General features: G+C 35.5%; 1 protein-coding gene across 1 annotated transcript in view; it reads left to right on the top strand.

Annotated features, from left to right (window-relative positions):
• Positions 1–24,445, top strand: part of GPR125 (G protein-coupled receptor 125) — a 43,825-nt gene that overhangs the window by 11,588 nt on the left and 7,792 nt on the right. The window contains exons 6-16 of the mRNA XM_009699501.1: positions 1,160–1,320; positions 2,212–2,425; positions 3,380–3,544; positions 10,282–10,483; positions 13,649–13,798; positions 16,471–16,632; positions 16,903–17,106; positions 18,199–18,412; positions 18,570–18,778; positions 23,680–23,804; positions 24,340–24,445. Of these exons, the coding sequence (XP_009697803.1) occupies positions 1,160–1,320; positions 2,212–2,425; positions 3,380–3,544; positions 10,282–10,483; positions 13,649–13,798; positions 16,471–16,632; positions 16,903–17,106; positions 18,199–18,412; positions 18,570–18,778; positions 23,680–23,804; positions 24,340–24,445 (1,912 nt within the window). The remainder of the gene's footprint in view (positions 1–1,159; positions 1,321–2,211; positions 2,426–3,379; positions 3,545–10,281; positions 10,484–13,648; positions 13,799–16,470; positions 16,633–16,902; positions 17,107–18,198; positions 18,413–18,569; positions 18,779–23,679; positions 23,805–24,339) is intronic.

Genomic DNA, 24,445 nt, shown 5'->3' with positions numbered 1-24,445 from the left:
TTCTCTCCTTTAATTTCATGAGAGTTGTAATCTTGTGTAAGGAACAAAGTAAATGAAAGAAATTGAGTGCTGATGATCAGCTTGCATTTTTCCCTGGTAGTCATGACAGTTGGCTCATTGTACTGGGACTTTCTCAAAAGCTCTGACTTCTGGTTTTGACACTGAATGAATTTCTTGTTTATAAAGCCAAATGTTTCTTTCTCTCCTCCAGCTTCTTTTAATTGTTTGTGAGTAGTTATTCCTGGTATTTTAATTATCTACATAAAAGTTGCTGTCCAAGAACATCACAGGTCTGACAAGAACCTGGATATAAGCATTGCTGTTAAAAATGCGTGTGTCTGGAGGAATTCCTGTGAACAAAGACCAAGTGGAGTTTCACAGGAGTGCTCATTTAGTGTTTGAAGTATTCTGCTTGTGATGATTTGTTATCCTCTAGACATTTGCAAAAAGAAAAAAAAAAGTTTTCACTAGAGGTAAAAAACAGTGTAGACACAGCGATATGTTTTGTTACATTTTTAGCTGTTTCTAAAGAGATAAAATATGTATGATCTCTTTTCATTTAGCTGACTACAACAGACACCTATGGGGGTATTTGGTATGTGTTTTTAGTGAAAAGTATTAAATTATACAGAGAAGACTATGAATCAGTGAAAAGCCTTATGATTTTCATATAAAGCAGAATAAAACTATCATTAAAATTGTGTGAATAGTGGTTCTGAAAAGAGAAATAGGTGAGAGGCTATTTTTATATTTCTGTTGATTTTACTGTTAAAACATTTGATTCCTCAAACGAAACAATGAAGTGTGTTCTTAAGTTATGGTGATGCATATTCAAGCAATTTCTTGTTATTGCTCGCTTAAATAACATGAACTCCCTCCATGAAAGAAATTACTAGAAATTTTTTCATGCGCAGGTATTAGATGTTCCTCATATTTATGGAGAGGATTCCTTTTCTCAGTACTTTTGTTCTTGGACCACAGCTTGCAGAGCATTAGAGTATCTTCTAATATGTAGTGGTAGGCAACTCTGCTGTATTCGGGGGTTTGACTGCTTGTCTGTGTGTCTGTGACAATGAGAAGCACCACAGCTGTTGATGTCAAACTTTCAGACCTTTAAGTGTTGTATTTTGTCACTGTGAATACCTATTTTGTGTTGCAGAGAATTTCAGACTGATTATCTTCTTTGCGATTGCAACATACTGTGGATGCATCAGTGGTTAAAGGAAAGAAATATAACTGTACGTGAAACTAAATGTGCCTATCCCAAGTCACTTCAGTCACAGACAGTGACAGGTGTCAAGCAGGAGCTTCTAACCTGTGGTAAGCCGTCCTGACAACTGATACTTATTTTCTAACGCATTCCATATTCTGTTAATATTAGTGAACAGACTTTGGTTTTTTGCTTTGTTTTATTTCCCTGAAATTCAGCATTTGTATGATAGTGGTAATAGTGATTCTTTTTCAAAGGCTGGTCTTTAGTCACGATTCAGTGTTGTTTGCTTTTGGAAGCAAGTAATAAATAACTTGGTGATCGTGCATGTTAGTCTGTAGAAACTAAGGATGGGTAGCACTCTCTGGAGATAAATTCCTTTTTCCTGCTAATCCATGTTTTTCAGGGATTTTTACCTAAACTTCACAAGAGAAGTCAGAAACTAGTAGTTTTTTTTCCAGAGTCTAGCTATCCAATTTCAGATGTGCAACTTATTCCAAGCCCATATTTCTGAAGTTAAAATGTCTTCATTTTATGACTTTCCTACATGGTGACACCGTTGTTGATTAGCTGCCTTGTTATGATACAACCGTTACAAACTTGCTTAACTTCTTTGTTGTGTTAGAGTTATTCCTTCTGTCAAAATAATAAAACATACGTATTTGTGATTTTGAAATCTTAATAGTGAGAAATTATGAAGAAATAAAATGCATAAATATGCTTTTCATTCAAGTTCATATTTTTCACTATTTTGGATGTGGGCTAGCAAAAGATTTTTGAAATGTATTACGTTAAAATAATACACATTTTGAAAACAAATATGATGAGAATTTGTATTTTTCAATATCCCATGCATCAAATGTAATTTTTATATAAATCTTGCAAGATTAAAAGGAGGTCATATCAATTGATACTCAGTTAGTATATTTTTGTCTTCTTTTGAAAATTATGTATATAACAGATTCTTGCTATTAATTGTGCATTTATTTTTTGAATTACAGAACCACCGCTTGAATTACCATCTTTCTATATGACTCCATCTCACCGTCAGGTTGTCTTTGAAGGAGATAGTCTACCCTTCCAATGTATGGCTTCGTATATTGATCAAGACATGCAAGTCTTGTGGTATCAGGATGGAAAGATAGTGGAAACTGATGAGTCCCAGGGTATTTTTGTTGAAAAAAACATGATTCATAACTGCTCACTAATTGCAAGGTGAATCCATAAAGAGAAAATGTATTTCCCACTCTGTATTTTCTGCTATGATTTAGTGACTCTTTCCATAAGCAGTAAGGCCCTCTCATATACTTACTGAGTGAACATATGTAGATGGAAACATGCCAAGTAGGGAAGTAGTCTGTAACTTCACACATCTCTTAAATTACCTGGGTTTGGTCACTGTTGCTAACTATCAAGTTTGAGGAGGGAGATCTAGAGATTGGGTTAGTCAAACCCACCTGCTTAAAACAGGATTAGCTAGAGCAGGTTGCGCAGGACAGTTGTAGTTGGGCTTTAATTATCTCCAAGGATTACTCGATGCAGTTCATGTAAAATATGTTTGTGGTCAGATCCATTTGTTCTCTTGGAACATGAAAATTATGAAAACAAGGCATTTAAGTAAACTACTTGTGGATTCTTTCCTCTTCTTTTTGAGCACACCACATTTGGTATATCTTGCAGTTCTCTAGCAGAGATCTCTAAGTGTAACTTATTCTGCCTGCAGCAGATTTTTGACTCATTCAGCATCTACAGAGTGGTTATATGTCCTATAATTGTATTAGTAAATTAGGGCTTCTAACTTTATCACAAATTATGGATTTGGCAAGTTATTTTAGTTTGGCTTTTCTGGAACAACTGTAAAAATTTTGTGTTGAAATTGGTGAATTTGGACTTCTCATGTTTTCTTTCTGAAGTCAAGGAACTTTTTCCCATGGTTGTTCTTTTTCTTTCCTACCTTGGCAAAATTGAGAGCTAGAAGAATAGTAAATATTTCTCGAATTATATTACAGTAATTCATAGATAGCTATGGTTTTGTAAGATCACTTACAGTTGTATGTAATTGATAGTTTCTTCCATTGTCTTTCTGTACTTTATTCATCATTTGGTAAAAGCTTATATAAATTTTATTGCAAGACTCTTGGGTTTTATATGTTTATTTTATCTTCCCAGTGCACTGACAATCTCAAACATTCAGGCTGGCTCCACAGGAAACTGGGGTTGCCATGTACAAACCAGACGTGGGAACAACACAAGGACAGTAGACATTGTGGTTTTAGAAAGTTCTGCACAGTACTGCCCTCCAGAGAGGGTTGTGAACAATAAAGGGGATTTCAGGTTGGTAACCTCAATTTTTTTCAAAGAAAAGAAAAGTCCATTTAATTTTGTTTAACTAAGGTATTATACTTTAAAGGCACCTATGTGGATGTTTGTTTGTAAATGGTGTGCAACAGATTTTTAACTGTTCTAAATTAGTATGTGTTGAAGTATACACAACTATAACATGAAAAGTTAAACATTGAGCCTTTTAACTCACATCTTTGGAAGAGATGGAAAGTAAGCTATGATATTTGAAATATATAAATGAAATTATTCGAACAGAGTAAAACTTTTTAGATGATCTGTAAGAGCTGGACTGCATACTGACACGGGGGTTCAACCAGGTTATCATTCTGTTTTTAAAACTTCTCCTGCTTCTATGTGACAAAATCGTTATATAAGAAATCTGTAATATAGTATTTTTTTTTTCCCTTGTGAGTATTAGATTAAATAATACGAATGGTGCTTCCTTTTAATGATTGTTGGGGCTGTAGTGGTAGCTCTGTTCCATTGTGTTGGGTATTGCGGAGTATTTTATATTTTGTTCTTACCTCTTCACCTGTTTTCCCTTTTCTGATCTTTCTGCTGTTGGTCACTCTAACAACACGTTACTCCTGGAGGTGCCAGCTGTAACAGATAGCTTCTGTGTAGATTCTCTATATGTAAGGTAATTCCCTTTATAACTATTCTGTGTTGTACCTCCCTGCAGTAGCTCCTACTGAGAATTAGTGTGTCATAGCTTACGTTTTCACTACAGTTTGTAGGGTTTCTTAATGTTGTAATAACTGCTTTTACCCACTCATTTATTTTCCCTTTTCTTGCGCTGCTTGGCTATGCTGATCTTCTGGTTGATCTTTTGTTTACACTTATAAACTTTTCTTCCTTTCCCTGTGTACATTAATGTTCTTCAAAGTCGTCATCTTTTTATACAGCTGATCTTAGTCCATAAATCTTTCATTTTAAGAAATGAAAAGTAAATTAAAGCATGTTGCTGGGACATAGTTTTTTGGGGGAGAGAAGACAAGCCTTCAAGCGCAGAAGACTTTCTCTAGTTGTAGCAAAAATTCGGGTAGAGTCCTGCCTGACAGCATTTGTTCTGAGTTCATCTTCTTTATGTTCATCAGTTGGACAATTTGAAGAAGAGTAACTAAGTATGAGGAACTATTAGTAAGGGAAGTAGTGTTAAGATAATTTGCTGCACGGAGACAATTTGGAACTACTGAAGAGCTTCACTTTCACATTGTAAGGAATTATTTACATAAGAAACTTTGTGCATATCCCCATTTTACACTGTGTTAGTTTCAATTGCAGGAATGAGTATTACCTTAGAAAATGAGAACTTCCTGCTTAGGATAAAAGGTGAAGAGAGTCAAACAGATGCATGCTGTATTCATCAAAGAACACATCTATTTAAATCACTTATGCTTTTTTTTATGATACAAGTGTGAATCGTTCTTCTTTGATTTGCCATTAGAGGTGAAAACAGATGGCAAAGGCTTATTTCAAAGTGTTTTCCATTAAATTAACCTGTGCTGTTCAGTGACTGTTCAGTGTAATAGGATTTACCCCCTCTGGAATTCAGTAGAAAGAAATAAGATTTCAGGAAATGTTCAGCTTATCAAAAAGTTCACTATGTCTGGGTTTACTATAACAGACTTCCATTTGTAGTTTGAGTAGAGTAATAATAAAGAGTAATTTTTCACCTTTGAGACCATATGGAAATAAGGCTTTGACTAGTGAAAAAATGGTTCTGAGCAGATGGCTGTAAATGATCCTAGGTGAATTTGATTTCATAGTTTTTTAGTTGGAACTGGTTAGTCATTTTAGCTTGGAAGCTGTTTCAAACTGGCATCTAGATTTTTATCCCTTCAGATATAGGATAGCAGAGGACAATGCTTGTCTTCAGCGTCTTTGGCTCACTAATAGTAGTTTAGCGTGAGTTTATAAAGATTAGGCGAAAACTGTCTTCATCGTGGAATCTGGTTTTTTTAAATTTAGATATTCTTTTAACTCAGATAATATCGCTGAATATGTTACAATCCATGATTAAATTGAAAATACAGTTTGCATGTTAAAATGTAATATAATGCTGCTGCTTCAGTAAATCCTTCAACTGTTGTGTTTAGAATAATTTTATGCTGGTAGTTGATAGCATTCTTTCTTAAATATAAAAATTAGCCTTTTGAAAACTGTTACTCACTGGGTGTAATTAATCTTAAAACTGTAATTGTCATGCTGAATTTAGAGAATTACTAAGATGTAATATGAAAAAATATTAGATTACCTGTAAGCTAATGAAATTATGAGATAAAATCTCATTGTAACTGAAAGTTATAGTTGGTTTAAAGAAATGAATGCTTTCAAAACAGAATTAATATGCATGAAGGAAAGGATTCTTTTATAATCTCATGGTCTGGCTTTTTTTTCCTGAAATTAAATTACAGTACTTAAATGTAAATGAACCATATTTTTCCACCCACAGCTGTCTACTCTCATGTATATGTGATAAATTTTGAGCATCTAATTATAAGCAGTGATGAAATAAGAGTGTTAATACAGTCCAAATTTGCGCTTCTGCTAGCAGTTGGGTAAACTGTGAAAGATAATCAAGCTTAGACTCACAAGAAATTAAGAATGAAGCCAAAGTTATGTAGCCTTTGTTTGCATGATGACAATTTCATGTCATTAGTCGCCTTTTGAGTCCTGCTGGAGGGATATCCTTTCTGGCTTCATGGAAAGCGGAGAGTGCCTCATCAGCTCATCTCATACAGTTATTCGGAGGAAGTAGTTCATGGCTGAGAATGGTCCATGTTAACATTCACTTAGCAAAAATAGGGAATAAGAGAACTGTAGTTACAGCTGGAATCAGTTCCTCTATCTCATTCACCACTGGGCTGCAAAGAGACTTGGACCCGCACAAGGGGTATTGAGAATTAGAGAGGAAAGAGGATAAGGGACACTGTTCCCCACGAAGTGCTTCTCTTAGTAACACTGCACTTTTGTGTTGTTTTTATATACGTGAGATTACAGCAGAAATCTGGGAGTTTTAAATTGCCCACCTTTTATGTCTGGTTTAGTGCAAAGCTTTCTAAATCATTAGACGAATAATATATGAGTTTTATTAATAAAATGTTTCTGAGGATATCTAAATTTGTTATAAAGTAGAACAGACTATATGACTGTCTGGCATTGCTAGTATTCTTTTGAGAAGATCATGGTAAAGATGATAAAATGCTGTGTAGGGAGATGAATGAAAAGTAAATGCAGTAGGAATGAAAGAACAGTAACAAAACAGAAAGAGATGGATTAAAAAAATAGAGGAAGTGGAGAGAAGAACAGGGAGAGAAGGCAGATAATCTTGTGATAATCTAATAACCTTTGAAGTAGCGTTAAACACTGAAACTCTCACTTTTTTCCATTTGGTGGCTACAGGAATTCCAGAAGATATATGTAGCTTAGAAATTATACTTGTTTAAAAATACAGTATTTAAAGCTGTCCTGAAAAACTTGTTTTTCATTTGAGTCCTAGTGTTTCACTCTGGTTTCTCTTTTTCTAAATCTTTAGCACTAGTTGTGAATAGTGAAGGAAGTCATTGCACATGCCTTTTTTCAGTGAAAATATTTGTCTGGGTGGTTGTGTCATACAACATACCACATCTATATCACAGAGTTTAAATTTTCCTAAGGCCTTGTGGCACTCGGTCTGTAAGGTGCTATGCTCAGTCAAAACTGAGCCAGCCACACTTTAACTTAAAATACTTTGGAAAAATACAACTTTCAGAGAATTATCTGTAAAGACAGAAACAAGTATCCCTTTCAAAGTGGCATCTTTGATGTGGAAACTTAATACAAAAATTTCAGTGTTGATGAAATTGTTTTGGAAATGATGTTTTGGTGCTCCAGTGTCAGTGTTTCTGGAAACCTGACTCTGCATTGTGGAAGCTGAGGTTTGGGTGTATTATGCAAGGCATTTGTGGGCCTGCATGTCTTCTAACAGTTGTGCCAGCTGATCTGTTAGTTGTCCTCGTCTGCCTGTTTTCTTTTTGGCTTCATTCTCTGAAAGCTCATTATGTATCCATAAGAAGTGGGAGCATAGAAGTAGCTCATCTTTGTACTTGTTTTTCCAGTCTACGTTGATCAGACTTTATTTTTACTTGTCTGTACAGGAATTTCAGAGACTTAGATACGTTTACATGTCTTGTATCCCCTTATTCCTTCCTCCCTTCCCAGCAGATCTATAACTTGCTCTGTCCATGATCAGAGTTGGCCAGACATGATCCAAAGTGATGTTTTTGTTAGCTTGCTAGGTTGCATGTAATGTTGCACTGAGGTCACTACTAGGATTGCAGCAATTCACAAAGGCTGTTGTGATTTTTCTAAGATTGTTGTTCTTTCTGCTGGATTTTCTTTTGTGTGGGAGGAAAGATGGTAAATAATTTATATTACCATTGCAGAATCTGTACCTCTTCTTTGAATTAATTTACATTCTCTAAAAGACCTGTATATAATTCCTGGCATTTAAAAACTCTGCTAATTCTTTTTTTTCTCTTCTTTCTTTAAATGACCTCCATTGCCACCAATTCTGGTGTAAGCTTTTCCTTTCTGATAAAGATTGACACTTCTGTTAATTTCTTGAAGTGGCTGCTGAGGCTGTGAATGTAAGTGTATGCATATTTGCTAGGCTAGATGAAGCTCTGCTACAATACCCAAATATTCTTCTGTCTCTTCTAGTATTCAAATACTATGGTGATGGTCATAACATGTCTCCATTTCTTAACTAAATGATGTCACTGCAATATGGAGAACTGAGTTGTAATGCCAAAGCTGTTACAAAAGGTAGTAAAATTTAAGCCTTTGTTTTCTATTTTGATTTGTTGTAATTATTGTCTAGTCTCTTCCATTAGATTCCTTACTGACTTTCTATTCTTTTATGATTGTTGCCATGACCTGTGCATTTTCAGGATGCCACCAGCAGCTATCTTTGAGTTGCTTGTTGCCCACATCTAACCTTTGCCAAAATGGCCTGAAGTAAGTCTGTCTTCCATTACTGACCATGCCAAATTGTTCTCCTGGAGCTGATTAGGAATAAATAGGGATTTAAGACAGAGAAGACTTTCAGTATACCCCAAAAGGTTTATCTCTTGCATCATTTAATATAATTTAGAAGTGTAGCCTTTTGCCTTGGTCTGTCCCTGGAGTTATTGTTTGAGAAAGAACTGTGATAAATCTCATTGTCTTCAGTAAGAAAAGGTATTTAACTGATGAATAAGGAAGGAAAATGGAGCCAACTTGTTCAGTTTCTGTGGAGCTGACTTGTTTAGTTTCTTTGTTCTGGCAACATTACTTAATGGAATATTCTTCAAGGTGTTTACTCCATCCTCCTGCAAGCACAGGTTTGTTTGGTTTTTTTAAATATAGGTATGTTCTGAGCATCTCTTAATTTACATGATAGTAGTGACTAAATGACCTTTTACTGAAATGCAGTCCAGATCTAAAAGCAAACTTTAAATCACAGTGTAATCTAACAAAATTTTTTGTTCAACCGTTTCAACTTGTGGAGGCGCTGCTTTGTGCAAAGCCCTTTGAAATGCTTAAAACTGAGGAAAAAGTATGTCAGCTCTTAAGGCTGTTCAAGGAGCTTGACTTAATTATGGTACAGAAAGCTGGGGATGATCAAATGAAGAGCGCTCTTGCTGTTAGTTTTAGCTAAACCTTGTATGTTGTGTTGTTGGATTTCAGATATTTAGCATTCTGCAATTTAGGTATGCATGCTTTTTGCTTTTAAACTTTAAGTATTAGTGTTCTGAACAATCAAATACGGCTTATGCATATCTTAACAGGGGCGAGGGCCAGAAACAGGGGCAGGCAGACTGGCTGGCATTCCTTGTCCCTATCCTTCTCTCTTCTCAGCATTGTGGCTTAATTCAGGGGTGATTCCCTTCTGTTCTTATGTTTCCTTTGAATCAGTTCTGATCTCATGAATGATCAGTGCACTAAAGATGTATTGCAATTTGGTTTTATGTATTTAGTCCTTATTTCATTTTTTATCTGTCTATATATTTATACAGATAAAATATGGAGTAAAATTACAGAGGAGAAAGTTGAGAGAATGTTAGAAGCTTTCTTAAAAACTGCTTAGTTTTGCATACCTTAAGTGAAAGGAAGTCTTTTCTGCTTTCTTAACATTATGAACACTTTCTTTTCCCTTTAATTTCTATTTGGTATTATGTTTGGTTGCAAAATCAGTCAAAGTGGTTGTACTACTGCTACTGTTTGTTAATTACTGTAAATGTAGTTTTCTGTTCATATCTGCAGTTTGGTATTGATATGAATGCAGTCATTTTAAAGTTACATTGATACATTTGAACATGACAAATAGAAAGCTTGCAGGGCTTTCTACTATGTATTTAACTTTTTATAGTGTTAATATGGAATTTTTCATGAAGGCAGGAAAGGAATTTTTTTAACAAAAAATTGTAAACTATTTTTAGTAACTTTATAAGCACCTTTTTCTTTCCACCTGCAACCTCATGAAAGAATTCAAAAAAAGTGTGCTATTATTAGAACTTGTTAATAGTACACAAATATGAACAGCTTGAAGATACTGAAGGCGAGCCAAGGTGGCCCTTTAAATAGTTTAGAGATGCTTAAGTTTTGAGTGTCTTTTTATTTCATGTTGTAGTGCTTAATCCTTTTATTTACTTGTCATGTAAATTTGTCTAATTTTTTTCTTTTTTTTGCTTCTGACTCCCCAGGTGGCCTAGAACATTGGCAGGCATCACAGCATACCTGCTGTGTACACGTTATTCTGCTGGCAGTGGGATATATCCTGGCAACTCACAAGATGAGAGAAGAGCCTGGCGCAGATGCGACAGGGGAGGGTACTGGGCAGAAGAGGACTACTCCAGATGCCAATATGCAAATGATGTGACTAGAGTTCTTTATATGTTCAATCAGGTAATTTATGCATTTCTGTAAAATCAAATTCTTTAATGAAAATAAAAGCTCAAAAGTCTGTTTCTCCATTTTTTTAAAACTGCTAATGCTGATGATCTAGATGAATTGTGGTGAATGTGTGCCTCTGAGTACAACACTAGAACTTGTACATTTATGTTAAGAGTTTAATATCTATATTGAGTGCCACCAGACTGAAAGTGCAAGGAAGATTTTATTCTTTGGTGTACTTGTGTAGAGCATAAGAGAATGGTACTTGTCATGATTGTTTTTGTCAACTGGATGCCCTATCCTGCCCACATGTGATAAAGAAACAAGGCAGGCTGAAGTTGTAATGGAGAACAGCTATTTTTGTTATAATAATAGAGAGTAGTCATACTCTGCTCTGCCTCTGCTGTAAACCTCTAAGAGAGTCGGTGTGACTAATAAGAGTTAACTAGTGAAACTAGTGAGTATTAACTAGACTAATCTGGTAGTACTCACGAGGATACAAGAGAGTATTTTAGATTTTAAATGTAGCTGTGAAACAAAATTTTTCAGCTCCAAACTCCTTTTCAGGCTTATCTCTAGCTTGTGCACACTTTCACAACCATTGTTCTGCAGTGATGTACCCAACCTTGTATGTATAGGTGCTGTATTGTAAAATACTCCATAAAGCTCTGAACCTCTGGTTTAAACCTGATGTTTTCCAGTGCCTGCTGTCAGATTACTAGCGTCAATGCAACAAGTGAAACCGGAGATCTAAGAATGTTTTTTTTGGTGTTGCATTTTGGTTGGGTTTTTTTTTTGATTGGGTTTTTTTGTTTGTTTTTTAATAATACAGCTATGCCACTTGAGTTGATGATGTTGGTAGCACTACCCATTTTTAACGTGGGCCATGTGCTTGTCTGACGTTACACTAGGATTACTGCATGTTCCATGCATTCGGAGCGTTTCAGAGTGTAAGCTCACATTCTTTTAGAGAAAACTTCACACTGTCTATGAGAAGCACCACAGCCCCTAACTGGGTCAATCAGGATCTAAACTGATACTTGCCTTTTGCATGTCTCTGATTTATATACATAAAGTCTTGATGTCCAGTGGCTTGGGCTAAATCTAGTTTGAGGCAAAAAGCATTGAACTGAATATTGTGTAGATGGGTTGTTGCTGGCTTTCTCCCTCTGTGTTCAGTTACTTCCTAATGCAGATGTAGCTTTTTATCTTCCTGCTCTGATTCCCTGAGGACCAATGTGCACTGGTGTAAGAAATAAAGAAAGGGAAAGGACTACCTGTTCTGGTCCAAGATAAACTTAGCGGTTGACATAACTGTTTGTGCTCTACTGCTTTACATTCCTAGTACTAGAGATGCATGCTATGGCTTTGTCATGAGAAACATGTTTGAGGGCTGAAATGGAGGGTGGTGGTGCTTAATGACTGGGTAGCAGGTGGGAGATGATGCCAGGGATACCTTTGTTGTCCCTTTGTGGGACGCAGCGAAGTTGAGCCTTTACTTATTGAGAGCTTTGCTGCTGGTTTGCTTTTTCTTCACCTGGGAATTCACGTTTTCCTGAAAGACCTGTAACAGCTCAATGCTAGTCCTGCCTATGTACTGTAGCCCAACTTTAGAGTTGCAAATGCTCAAGAGCCTGGATTATTTCAGCTTGTTATAACTGCTTTTGGTTAGCCAGTGTTTATCAGATTGTGGAAGAATGTTGCCAGCTTTGTGTTAGGAAATTTCAAATGTGAGAGTCAGATTGGTATTTTCCAGAAAAGCAGAAGTATGATTTCCGTATGTAAGGTAGATAACTTCCTATTATCTGCTTAAAAATACATGCACACAGGTATGGTACATTGAAATAGAAGTTTCAGATTTTTTTTTTAAAGGGAGAAGTGGCATGTTTTGGTTTTAGGAGTTGTTTTTACTCATTAGAGCCTTCCTCTTTTTATGTGTAGTATGTCTGAAATTTTTAGCAGCTTTTCTGCACAGAAATTTATTGTCTCTTTGAGACTAATATTAAATGTAAAAATACTATAAGCATCTTTAGAACCTTTGAACACAAAGGTAGCCGAGCTGTTTTGAACATTAGAACTCTGCCAAGCAATTTAAATCAAGTAGAGGTCTAAGTTTAAAATGGAGTGGAACCTTTATAACATTTATACAAGAATATTTATATTTCACTGTTTTTATTTGTGTATCATACGGGTATAGTTTTAGGTGAAAAGAAATTAATGTTGAAAGAAAAAGTTCAAAAAATTACACAGAATATCTGAATTTGAATGTTGACTTTGAACTTTATTTATACTTTAAATGCATGACTTCTGATGTTTTGAAAAAAATAAATCTTCCATTAATTGCATTCAAATCTATGTACAAGTGCTAAGACCAGCAGGGACAAATATGTAGTTGTGCTTATGTGGCACATTGCAAATTCAGTAGGGCAGACTAGGTATCTGTATACCAAAAACAGAGAGACGGAACATCTCTAGTTTGGATTATCGTGGATAAACAGCATCTGAACATGAGCTGATAACATTTGCACAGCTTTCCACTGTACTACGTGTAATTTCCCTTTTTTGGTCCCTGCTAGCTCAGGCATGTTGATGTTGCATACTATTTAGTGAAGAATTTTCCATCATGGTGCTTGTTTCAGGAATGAAATCATGAGCTTTGTCAGAGAGAAGATCTATCTTGTGTGGGGGTTTTTTTTGTGTGTGTGTTCCATTCCAAATGCTTTCTGTAATTACAGAATCAAGACTGAATGCTACAGCAGTGGTGTGTGTTTGAATTTCTTTTGACTTCTCTTGCTATAAAATGCCATATTTTAGGAGCTTTGTGTTGTCATGCTTACACTTTGGTGAAAAGGAAAATAAGCATTTGACAGTACTGTCTTGTTTGGTTTTTTGTTTTGTTTTACTCTGCTCCTTTTCTTGATGCAATACCTCTCTCCCTTCTAGAGCAACAAGACAAAACCTCATTTCTGGCTGCAGGTACAAATGCTGGTGCTCTGGCTTGTAGGAAATGTTTTTGCTAACAGATAAGGTGGTAGTCCCTGGCTACTTAAAACACTGTGATCCCTGTGAGAATTGCTATCCTCTTTGGGAAAGTGCTTATTTATTAATTGCCAAGTGTTGCCTCCATCTTGTACTTGATTTTCACTTCTTCAAAATGCTTATTTGTTCTCTGTGTAGATGCCGCTCAACCTTACTAATGCAGTGGCAACAGCAAGACAGCTCTTGGCTTACACTGTTGAAGCAGCAAATTTTTCTGATAAGATGGATGTTATTTTTGTGGCTGAAATGATAGAGAAATTTGGAAGATTTGCTGAAAAATACAAAGAGGTAACTGGATAATTTGCCATTACTTTAAAGATAATCCAAGTCTTTGTCCTTAAGTGTTCTGAGCAGTGAAACCTTCTCGACATTCAATGCAGGCATTGAGTTAGTGGATTATCAGATTCTTTTCCATGTTCTTGTTTGTTTAGTAGGTCCCTGAAGTTGCTGACCCATGGTCACAGACTTTGCATTCGCGCTGAGATGATCCAACATTCACTGAACCTGTAATGTGAATAACACCTCTAGTCAGCACTGGAGCAGGGAGATAGGTACAGTAAGTCTGCTTTTATTTAATATGGAGTGGGTCACACAGGTTTTCATTGGTATGTTGTTATCTAAAAATACAAATAATGAAAGCCTCAGAGATCCTCTCAATAATGAATAAAACAAGACTTATATTCTCCCCTCCCACCATAGTAGGCTGTCTTTATTCAGTATTGAGCTGTATCTCTAAGGTTTTCAATATTCCTGTATCTTTCAAGATATAAGATAAGGCATTAAAATAAAATCTTAGAGAATGCTCGTTGGTGGGAAGAAAAATGCCAGTGGCTGAATGATCCCACCAGTGCGTAGAAGCTCTCTGTTTCACTGCTGAACAGATGTTATATTGATGTCGCTGTACAGTGCATGTTGGGAAGGTGGAGGCCACAATACTTCAATTTTAAACTTGCACACAAAAAAGCCAATTTTTCCAGCCTCAGCAGACCATAAATGCTGGTTCGAAATTTTTTACGGAACTCCTTGGAGAATTTTCAGGCGAAATCTCCTTTTTACAATCATAGCTTGGATATTTTTTTTGGCGTATTTTGGAATTGTACACATTAAATGGCTGGTTTTGTACCCAGTCGAAAATAGAAACATGTTTTAGATTGCTGTATGATTTGTTATATTATAAGGATATTCTTAGCTGTGATTTGTTGTCTGTAGAGTGACACAATCTGGCATTACTTTGCCATGTTTGAAAGTAATAGATGATATGGAAAAAAATCTAAGTTAAATTCGTAGGTAGTTTCGGTCTTAGGTGAGGTATTTTTTTATCTTAATTGGTTTGATTTGAAGTCAACCTTTGATTTGCTGGTATATTCAAGGAACATGAGTGCAATTTCATTTAATAATTTTTACTAGCTATTAATAGGACTTAGTTATTTCTTATTAGGGTATTATTCTACAAACTTTTTCTTGACGCTGTATTCGCATATACCATCTTATTATCAGTTCTTTAGTTTGTGTTACAGTGGCTTTTCTGAAAGATAAATACTATAAATCATAAAAAACTTAATTTAATAACTTTTTCAAGTTCTTAGCAGATTGTCTGAATTTAGAATGCAGTTGGAAAAACTTGTGTGTACCTTGATAAGCAGAGGAAAGAATAATGTGTAATATTTTTTAAAAGTATAAAACAACTCGAGTCCTATGACTTCAGGATCTCAATACTGATAATTTATTGTAAAACCACCGTTTGTTGACATGTAAAACATGTTACAATTTTTCAAGTAGTAATGAGTCATAATAAGCATCTTCAATTAACGTAACTTTGATTTGTTCTTGCGAATTTAATGAATTTGCTCTGGCAAATGCTGCTGGAGCCTCTGTTTTAGCTGTTGAGAATGTTTACCGATTGTAGCTTCTGTCCCTAAAAGAGACAGTGCTTAAAACAGTAAGTATTTTTATATTCTTGTTCTTGCCTTTATTTTTATAGATTCTGAAAAGGAAGAACAAACTACTGTGTTCTCTCCTTATTAGTAATATTCTGAAAGGAAATTGGGAAGCCTGGATGGTAAACGAGATGTCTTCCCCACCCTGTCTCTATACAGAAAACTTCAATCCCTAAATTTAGGCACTCTGAATTGCATTTCAGTCAACTAGAAAATACACACACCTTCATTTCTGGTTCAATATTTGTCACTGTTTCTTAAATGTTGTGGAAATCCAGTGTAGGTCAATGTTGTCAATGTAGGTGCTCATTAATTTTGGCAGAGTTGCAGCCTAAATAAATGAATTCCCTTTATAGTTTGTATTTATCTGTCATACAGAAGACAGGGTAGGGAGTGTGAGCATAAACTTACAACAATGTAATTGGTGGTTTGAAAGCAGCTCTGGTACCTACGGGTATTTGCTGTCTCTTTCACGTATAACTTGCGACCTGAAACAGTTCTTGCAAAATTGAAGGCAAGCAACGAAGCAATCAAAGAAAAGGCAGAAATAGCGAAAGGAAGAGAAGCAGACAGATTGCTTGCTAATTTTTGCATGTATTACTTGTTTCTTATTATCTTCCCCCATACCTGCAAACTCTATTATTGTTGATTTATAGTTTAGTTTATTTTTATTTATTTTAGGTTTAAAGTTGTTTATAAGTAACCTTTTTAAATAATCAGTACAGTAGAATGTGAAGTATTACACTCTTTGCTTTTAATGAAATATCGGTATTTCTCATGTTTTTATTTTCTAAGTATAATGTAAACAGACAAATTACATTGGCATAACATTTTTCTTGAATGGAGCTAAATGCCTGAGTCAAAGTATTTCAGTATGTCGACGTGACAAGTGGTGATTGAAATAGGAACAACCAATTTCCTTTTGCTTTTTGTGCTGAGAAGTTGCTTTGTATTTCTGATAATGACCCTACTTGATGAATGCTTTCAAAGATATAAAATAGTCTTTTTGCTCTTCCTTGTTAGCTTGGTGACGTGATGGTGGACATAGCAAGTAATATTATGTTAGCTGATGAACGTGTTCTGTGGATGGCACAAAAGGAAGCCAAGGCTTGCACTAGAATTGTACAGTGTCTACAGAAAATTGCTATGTATCGGCTTGCAAATGGAGCTCAAGTTTATTCTACTGTAAGTATAAATTTATTTATTTAGGAGACATTTTGCTGGCTCTTGAGTTTCAATAGCTTTTTATTTTTCTTAATAGATGTTGGCATTATCTGAAATGCCTACTATTTCTGTAGGGAGAAGAGAAATACTCTGAACAGATTTATCCCTGTCAGATATACAGAGACTCTTTTCTGGGTGTTTTTCTGTTAAGGCAGATAATTCCTTTAAGATTATTTATTATTCTTCCTGTGGTGTGTAAAACTATTTAATGTTTGATTTTTGTCATCACAGTATTCTCCAAATATTGCTCTTGAGGCTTATGTAATAAAGGCTGCTGGTTTCACTGGGATGACGTGCACCGTATTTCAGAAAGTGGCTACATCAGACCGTACAGGACTTGGTGATTATGGGAGAAGAGATCCAGATGGAAATCTAGATAAACAATTAAGCTTTAAGTGCAACGTTTCAAATACACTGTCAAGTCTGGCTTTAAAGGTCAGATACTCATTGTTTCCCTACTGACTTTGTAATAATATCTTAAATGAGACATTTGGAAAGCAAGCTTATATTATTCATTTCTGATGTTAAAGTAGCATTTTTATGTAATCCGGAATGACTGTGACAAGAGGTAATTAAAGTGACAAGACAAGGGATAATAAAGTTTGATTACATAATAGTTTTTTAATGGATACAATTTTTAATGAGTAAATGTAGTTTTCTTTATTAAAGATGCTTTCAGATCTTTTCATAAGTATGGAAATTGAAATGCTCCCTAGTTCATAATATTTGGCTTTATTTTGCTGTATTTTCACCTTCATTACATATTAAACCAGATATTACCAGTCTACTTAAATATGTGAAATAGTCTGCTCGGAATGATACTGTAATTAATCATTAAGTAGAAAATGGACCAGAAAGGTTAATTTTATTTGTGTGTGTACAGGCACACACACACATTATATATATTATATGTGTGTATATATATAGGATGTGTTTAGAATGGAAACACTTCCTCATGTTCCCTAAAAGTATTTTTTCAGTTACATTTCCCAACATACCAGTTTGCTTTTATCACTTAATTTGCTTGAATGTCACTGCAGATTGTATATTTGAAATTACGTTTAGGTAATTCTATGAAATTACATGCATGCTTCCCTACCAAGGTATAATTTTATATACAAGTTATCAAAACCTCTTTGAACAGCGTTTCGTTTTGAATGGTACAAATGCACAATTACAGCATTTCTCTTTGCTTGTCTTGGTTGCTGGTTCTAGTTGCCGGTAGTCTAATCTGGAAAACTCTTGTAGTACTTCAGTGATACCAACTTTAGCTTTACTCTCTGTAACAAGTAAGGTGACTGCAGAATCTTAACTTTTTTCTTTTTAAAAAAGTGTTAAGACTTTAATAACCTGATTCAACTATTTTACCATGGATTACTTGGAAATACTGTCAAATAGGTTTGTCACAATACATAGTCTACTAAATACATTTGTCTCTGATGCTGTTCAGTTGGAGGAGTTGCTAATTTAATCTCTGTAAAGAATTTCATTTTCTCTTTAAAACTTCAAAAATCCGTTTATTTCTAGAACACAATTGTAGAGGCTTCTATCCAGTTGCCAGCTTCCCTTTTCACCCAAAAACAAAAAAGAGAAATCAGACCAGCAGATGAATCTGTGTACAAGCTTCAGCTTATTGCATTTCGCAATGGAAAGCTTTTTCCAGCAACAGGAAATTCAACAAATCTGGCTGATGATGGGAAACGTCGTACAGTTGTGACACCAGTTATTCTTACCAAGATAGGTTTGTTGTTTTTTAATTATTACTTTATGATCTTTAAAAATCAGAAACATTTTTGACTCCTTTGTTTTGACTAGTGTACGTCTAATACAAGATTTTTAGCATCTAATGTGTTACATGTTGAGAAATTTCTTCTATACATACGTTTCTTTTATAACAGATGGTTTAAACCTAGCCAGTCACCGCGTTCCTATAAATGTGACACTGCGGCGCATTGCGCATGGAACAGATGCTGTTGCAGCTCAGTGGGACTTTGATCTACTGAATGGACAAGGGGGATGGAAATCTGATGGTTGTCGCATTCTTCTGTCTGATGAAAATATTACTACCATTCAGTGCTACTCCCTCAGCAACTATGCCGTTTTAATGGTATGACACTTAGAATTACATGTCTCTTTCTGGAACTTAAAAATATTCAAAATGCAATTCTAGTTTTTTTTCTTGCATTAAAGAAAATGAGCATTCCCACGTTCCATTTCACATAAAACTAGACGTAAGAAATAAATCTTCAGTTTCTGCTTGTGTTGATATAAATGTTGATGTAAGATGAGGTTTAAGTGGAAATCTGTCAAAGTGGAATTAATTGCTGAATATACTAGACACAAAAGAACTTTCATATGAAAAGTACTATATTATCGGAAGCAGTTTAATGAGCTACTTAATCAAATGGGCTTTTATGAACTTTAGTCTGATAATGCCATTTTAAAATAAAAAAAGGTAAGTCCAAAAAAACTTTTATTCTCTGTGTTAGATTGAATTTGTTAGCTTTGTCTGACAGGAGTGTTTTTGTAGTTTTTTTATTTTCTTTTTTCTGTGATCCATAGCAGGAGAGAGCTTTTTCACTGCAAATTAGCTATTCAGTCACTAGTATGTAAGTCTGTTACCAGAAGACATCAATTGAAAAAAAGAAAAAAACCCACTTGGTTACGATCAAAAATATTTTTGAAATATTGCTTAGAAAATAGTATCTGAACTCTAGTCTTAGCATACTGATATCAATAAAATGGTTAACCAGTTCTAAAATATAGTGGTAGTTAAAAGGAGGGAGTGAGACACCTTCTTTTAGTGCTCTTTAGTTATGAAGTAGGATTTCTACTTTTTCTGTTCTCAGAGCTCTTCATTTCAGAATCTGGCCTGGGAAGCTCTCCTTTTTACAGATGGTGACTGCTACGCTGCTCGTCAGTCATCACCACCGTAGCTAAATGATAAAATGTGATACTTGAAAATAGCAGGCTAGTAGGAAGCTGAGTGAAATAGTAAGAGGTTTAGGAAACGTTAACTTAAGTGTAAATTTGGTATGGGTTTTGTTGTAGTTACTGTGCTCTGTGTGGAATTTAATATATATTTTTATGTAATGGTATGTAGAAGAAAGAGTATTCCTTTACGAAGATCAGTGCATGAGAAGTTGCTGGTTTTGTTTTGCAACTCAGATTTTCAAAAATCTTTCTCTTAATTGCATTTATATTTAGCTTTTTGGTATTCTACTATTTAATTCTCTTAAGATTTACATGCCAAGCTTTTAAAAAGAGCTCAACAAGAGCAACTTTTCACTTTATCTCTGAAGGTACTGTTTTAAATTACTTCAAACTGTTATAATCCCATAGTTCCCTTCTTTGATTTTTTGAAATATATAATCCTTTCCTAAAACATAACAGCATTCTTTAAAACAGAATTAAACTGCATTTGTATGTGTAGTATGCATGTAACGAGAGATTATGCTTTAAATTGGTCACATTTCTGCCATCTGGAGGAAGAAAAATGAAGAGCATATTCAATCTGCTGCTGTAAATGACTATTTCTAAATTAATACATGGTAAGATTATATCAATGTTTTATTGTGAGTTACATAGAGAACTGTTGACAATCAGAAATCAAAGTTAGAGGAAGGGGCAGCTTTCTTCCTTTTCTGCCAGTGACTCTCATTCTATGCTTGCTCAAAACTGATATTCCTCAGCTATTCAGCTGCTTCCCAAAATGTTAGGCTGTAGAGACTGGAGAAGAGGGGGTAGGTGGAGGAGTACAGAGTAATGTTCATCTGATAGGTGTTCCTTGCACACAGTTAATACACTGCAAAAGCTCTGGACATCTTAAGTGGCTGCTGAAAAAGGTTTTCATAATGCCTATCCATATATTAACTAAAAAAGCCATAATAGCCTATTTCATTTGTAAACTTTCAGTGTTGTGGAAGTCTAGGTTCTGGTCACAGGCTCATAGGAAATTCTTTTGGGCTCAGTTTTAGAAGTTTGGCTTTTAATTCAGCAGTTGTCATTAACATCAAATACTCGATCAGTAGTGGCAAGAGGGACCTGAACACAATATTCCATCATCCTAGCTGGATGGTTAATGACTTAACCAGAGTTATTTCACTCTTTTTTTTTAGTCTACTTTACTTAAGCACGTATGTGTGCACAAGAAAGCAGGTTGTAATGTACTGACCCAACTTCATACATTTCAGAACATAGTGTAAAGTCCTCTATGATAAGGAAACCCATAACTCGGTCCCTAGTTTTCTAGTCTAGTGATTTAGGAAGATACAGTTATAAAATTTTGTATGTATTTGGAAATTATTTTAGCCACTGTTTAAGAATAGAAGAGATAACCAGGAGGCTCAGCTGAAATATTATTATAGGCCTGCAGCAGAGGAAAAAATAGAGCAGTGGTAGGTGAGGGGAAAAAACAGAGTTCTGCTAGTTGGCTATAAACACCCTAATGTTCTTCTTAATGTCATCCCTACTGTTATTTTACTGTCATTCTTTTTTACTATATTGTTGTTTCTGAGCTAAACTGATGCTAAATAAAATTATCATCTCCCCTCCCCTTAGTAGGTCTGGTTAAAAATGTCAGTGCAATCAGTAAGAATTCTACTGACTTAGTGGGTATTGAGTTAAGGCCCTTGCTAGCTAGGCTAGGCATATTGAGTTTTCTCAGGTGTCTTAGAAGGTTATTGTAAATCTTGCAATTTTGTAGCTCTTGTTCTTGAAGTTCACACCAATACATGCATGATATCGCTACCTGTCACCAATCCAGAAGCAGCAACCGGAGTTCTCCTACAGTTTCTGTTCTGTGATACTCACCAGCTATGTGTGACAATACATTTGCTCATGCTTATAACAGCAGTGAGTGCCTAGGGATCTCCAGCTGGATATAAGCCAGGCCATGGGTAGTGTTGAAATCGGATGACGCTGGCTGCCTGAGGCATAATATCTTATGATCTTTCCCAAAGTGTTTTTTCCAGGTGCCAAAGAAAGCCAAATACATAAAAATGAACCTGACAATCTGATTAAATTACTTTGAAATGAGGTTGGTGAGTTAGTTACGAATAACAAATTTATATTCTGATGAAAGAACAATTGAAGGAGTGGTGAAGAGACTGCTGACTGTAATTTAATTGTGAGCCTCAATTCAAGAACTCTTCTCTTGTCCATGAGATCAGATTACCCGTCTTAACCTTAAAAACAGATTGTATATCACTGTGATTTTTCTCAAAACAAACTGAAGCTTCCTCCTAATGTTCCACTGTTCTTTGTAAATGCCAAATTTGCTCTCCTTTCTCCCAGCACACTTTTGAACTTTACTAACTCTTAAACCTCTAGAGTGACTCAATCAGAATTATAGGTGAGAGAAGTTTCTATATCCTGTCTGTTGTGAAAAATTATTTTTGATAGATTTTTCCACTGATCTTAGTTAAGCAAATTTGTTTTATTTTGTGCTGCAAGGGACTGAAAGTTTGGTTGGGGTTTTTTTGTTTGGTTGGTTTTTTTGAGTGTTCATTACCATTATGGAAATGGAACTCTAGTAAGTTGTAACTGCATCCAAACAGAATTATTTCTTCTTGCTATTCTTGTTAGTAAATGAAAATGTCACTCCTTAGATGTTACTTGAAGTACTGCCATGCTTTAACAGTTCAAGGTTCCATTTCATGCTTGAGTAATATTTTGATGGGTGGGTTCAGAAAACTTGAACGATGCTAAAGAGCTGTTGAATTCTGTTTAACAGCTATCTATTCCAGTCAAACAGTAATCATAGAATAACAGTCTGGTAGGAATATCGGGGTGTCATTTGGTCCAATTACCTGCTCGAAGTTTGATCACCTTCAAAGTCATGCTCCAGGTCATGTTTAGTCAAGCTTTGAGTATCTCCAAGGACAGAGATTACACAGTCTCTCTGGGCAGTATGGGACCACTTTCATCAGAATTTTTTTTCCTATACCTAATCAGAATTTTTCATGTTGCCAATAATGTCCATTGCCTTTCATCATTTCATGGTTCAGCTCCAAGAAGAGTTTGACTCAGTCTTCTTTATACCATATCACTAGGTAGTTCAATATAATAATGAGATTTCTACCATTTTCCGTTTCTTCTTAAAGATGAACAGACCCAGCTTTTTCTGCCTCAGACATTGTGTGCCTCGGCCTGCTAATCATCCCGGTGATCCGTTAGATTTGCTCCATCCAGCATGTCAGCGCCGTTCTTGTGCTGGGGAGCCTCAAATTGAAGACAGTTCTGCAGAGGTGGTCTCACAGTGCTGAAGAGAAGGGAATAATCAATTCACCCATTTGCTGTGTTTTTGCTGGTACAGCAAATTGTGGCCTTGAGCTGCAGGCTACACTGCTGACTTGTGGTCAGCTTTTGTCTGCCAGTACCCTCAAGTGGTTCTCTGGTTGCTTTCTAATCAGCCCAGTGCCCAGCCTGTATTTTTGCATGCATGGGGTTATTCCATCCCAGATGCTGATCCTTTAACATTTTCCTTTGCTAAATTTCATGATGTTTTATCAGCCCATTTCCCTGGCTCACCTGAACATCCCTCTGAATATCCTCCAGTCTATTGATCAGTCCCCTCAATCTATAGCATCATCTGCAGACTTGCTGAGGGCACTTTCTGCAACGTTCTTTGGGCTGGTGCAGAAAATAATCGTAACTGAAACACACAATTGTTCTACATGCTATACATATAAATATTTTAAGAAGAAGAAAATGGTGTGTGTCTAAGCTGCTGACTTCTCTGTATCTTCAAGCATATATGAAATTTAAGTGTTCTATAAGATGGGTGACTGCATTTATAAATGTCAGCCAGAATAGCAGGTAATTTTGGAAGAAAGCCAGGAACATCAAATAATAAATAATTGGAGGGTGGGGTTTGGGGCAGGGGGAGGGAAGAAGACATTTCATCTAGAAGGTTCCTGTTACTTTTTGTGTTTCCTCTGCCATTCCCCCGCCTTCACATAATGAGGAGATAAGGTGGACTAATGTTAATTTTGTTTTTCTTGTCAGGACTTGACAGGAGCTGAATTATATACACAGCCAGCTGATCTTTTGCATCCAGTAATTTATGCCACTGCTATGGTTTTGCTAATGTGCCTGTTAATGATTATAGTCAGTTACATATACCATCACAGGTATGAATCAAAATTACTAGAGTAAAAATATTAGTTTCGTAGTGCTTAAGAGTACTTTTCTTTTTGATAGGAGCACGATATAGTAATCTGCATATTTTTTTCTATAAAATTTGTTGATGCGAACTAACAGTTAAGCAAATAGCTATTTCATCTGTTCCTGACTATGACAGTTTAGCTCTCATAAGCATGTGTCTCTTTAATTCTTCACTTTTGCTTCATGATGAAAGAAGAGACCGTTCAAGAATGATGGTAGAATTTAACAAACTGCTCAGCCTTTTACATTTCTGTTGTTGTGAAAGACTGAAGCCTAAAACTCTTGAATCAGGCCTCAAATAGTTGTATAAAACTAGTTAATAGGAGGGTGTGTTAATTTCTTGTGATGAAGACCAGAGATCGTATTCGATTACAAAGTACATGGTAGTCAAACAATCATTAACAGTAATTATATCTCGTTTATCACAAGTGTATCTTGCTAGTTTCTGAAAGACAACAAATTAGCTCTGTTTTGTGCTGTCTAATTTGTTTCTTTTAACAGTGTGATCAGGATCAGTATAAAAAGCTGGCATATGCTAGTTAACCTGAGCTTTCATATTTTCCTGACATGTGTGATGTTTATTGGAGGCGTAACTCAGACCAGGAAT

Source organism: Cariama cristata, unplaced genomic scaffold (genome assembly GCF_000690535.1).
Source record: "Cariama cristata isolate BGI_N322 unplaced genomic scaffold, ASM69053v1 scaffold8704, whole genome shotgun sequence".
In the NCBI taxonomy this organism is placed as follows: Eukaryota; Metazoa; Chordata; class Aves; order Cariamiformes; family Cariamidae; genus Cariama; species Cariama cristata.
This window is presented reverse-complemented; position numbering and strand designations above follow the sequence as displayed.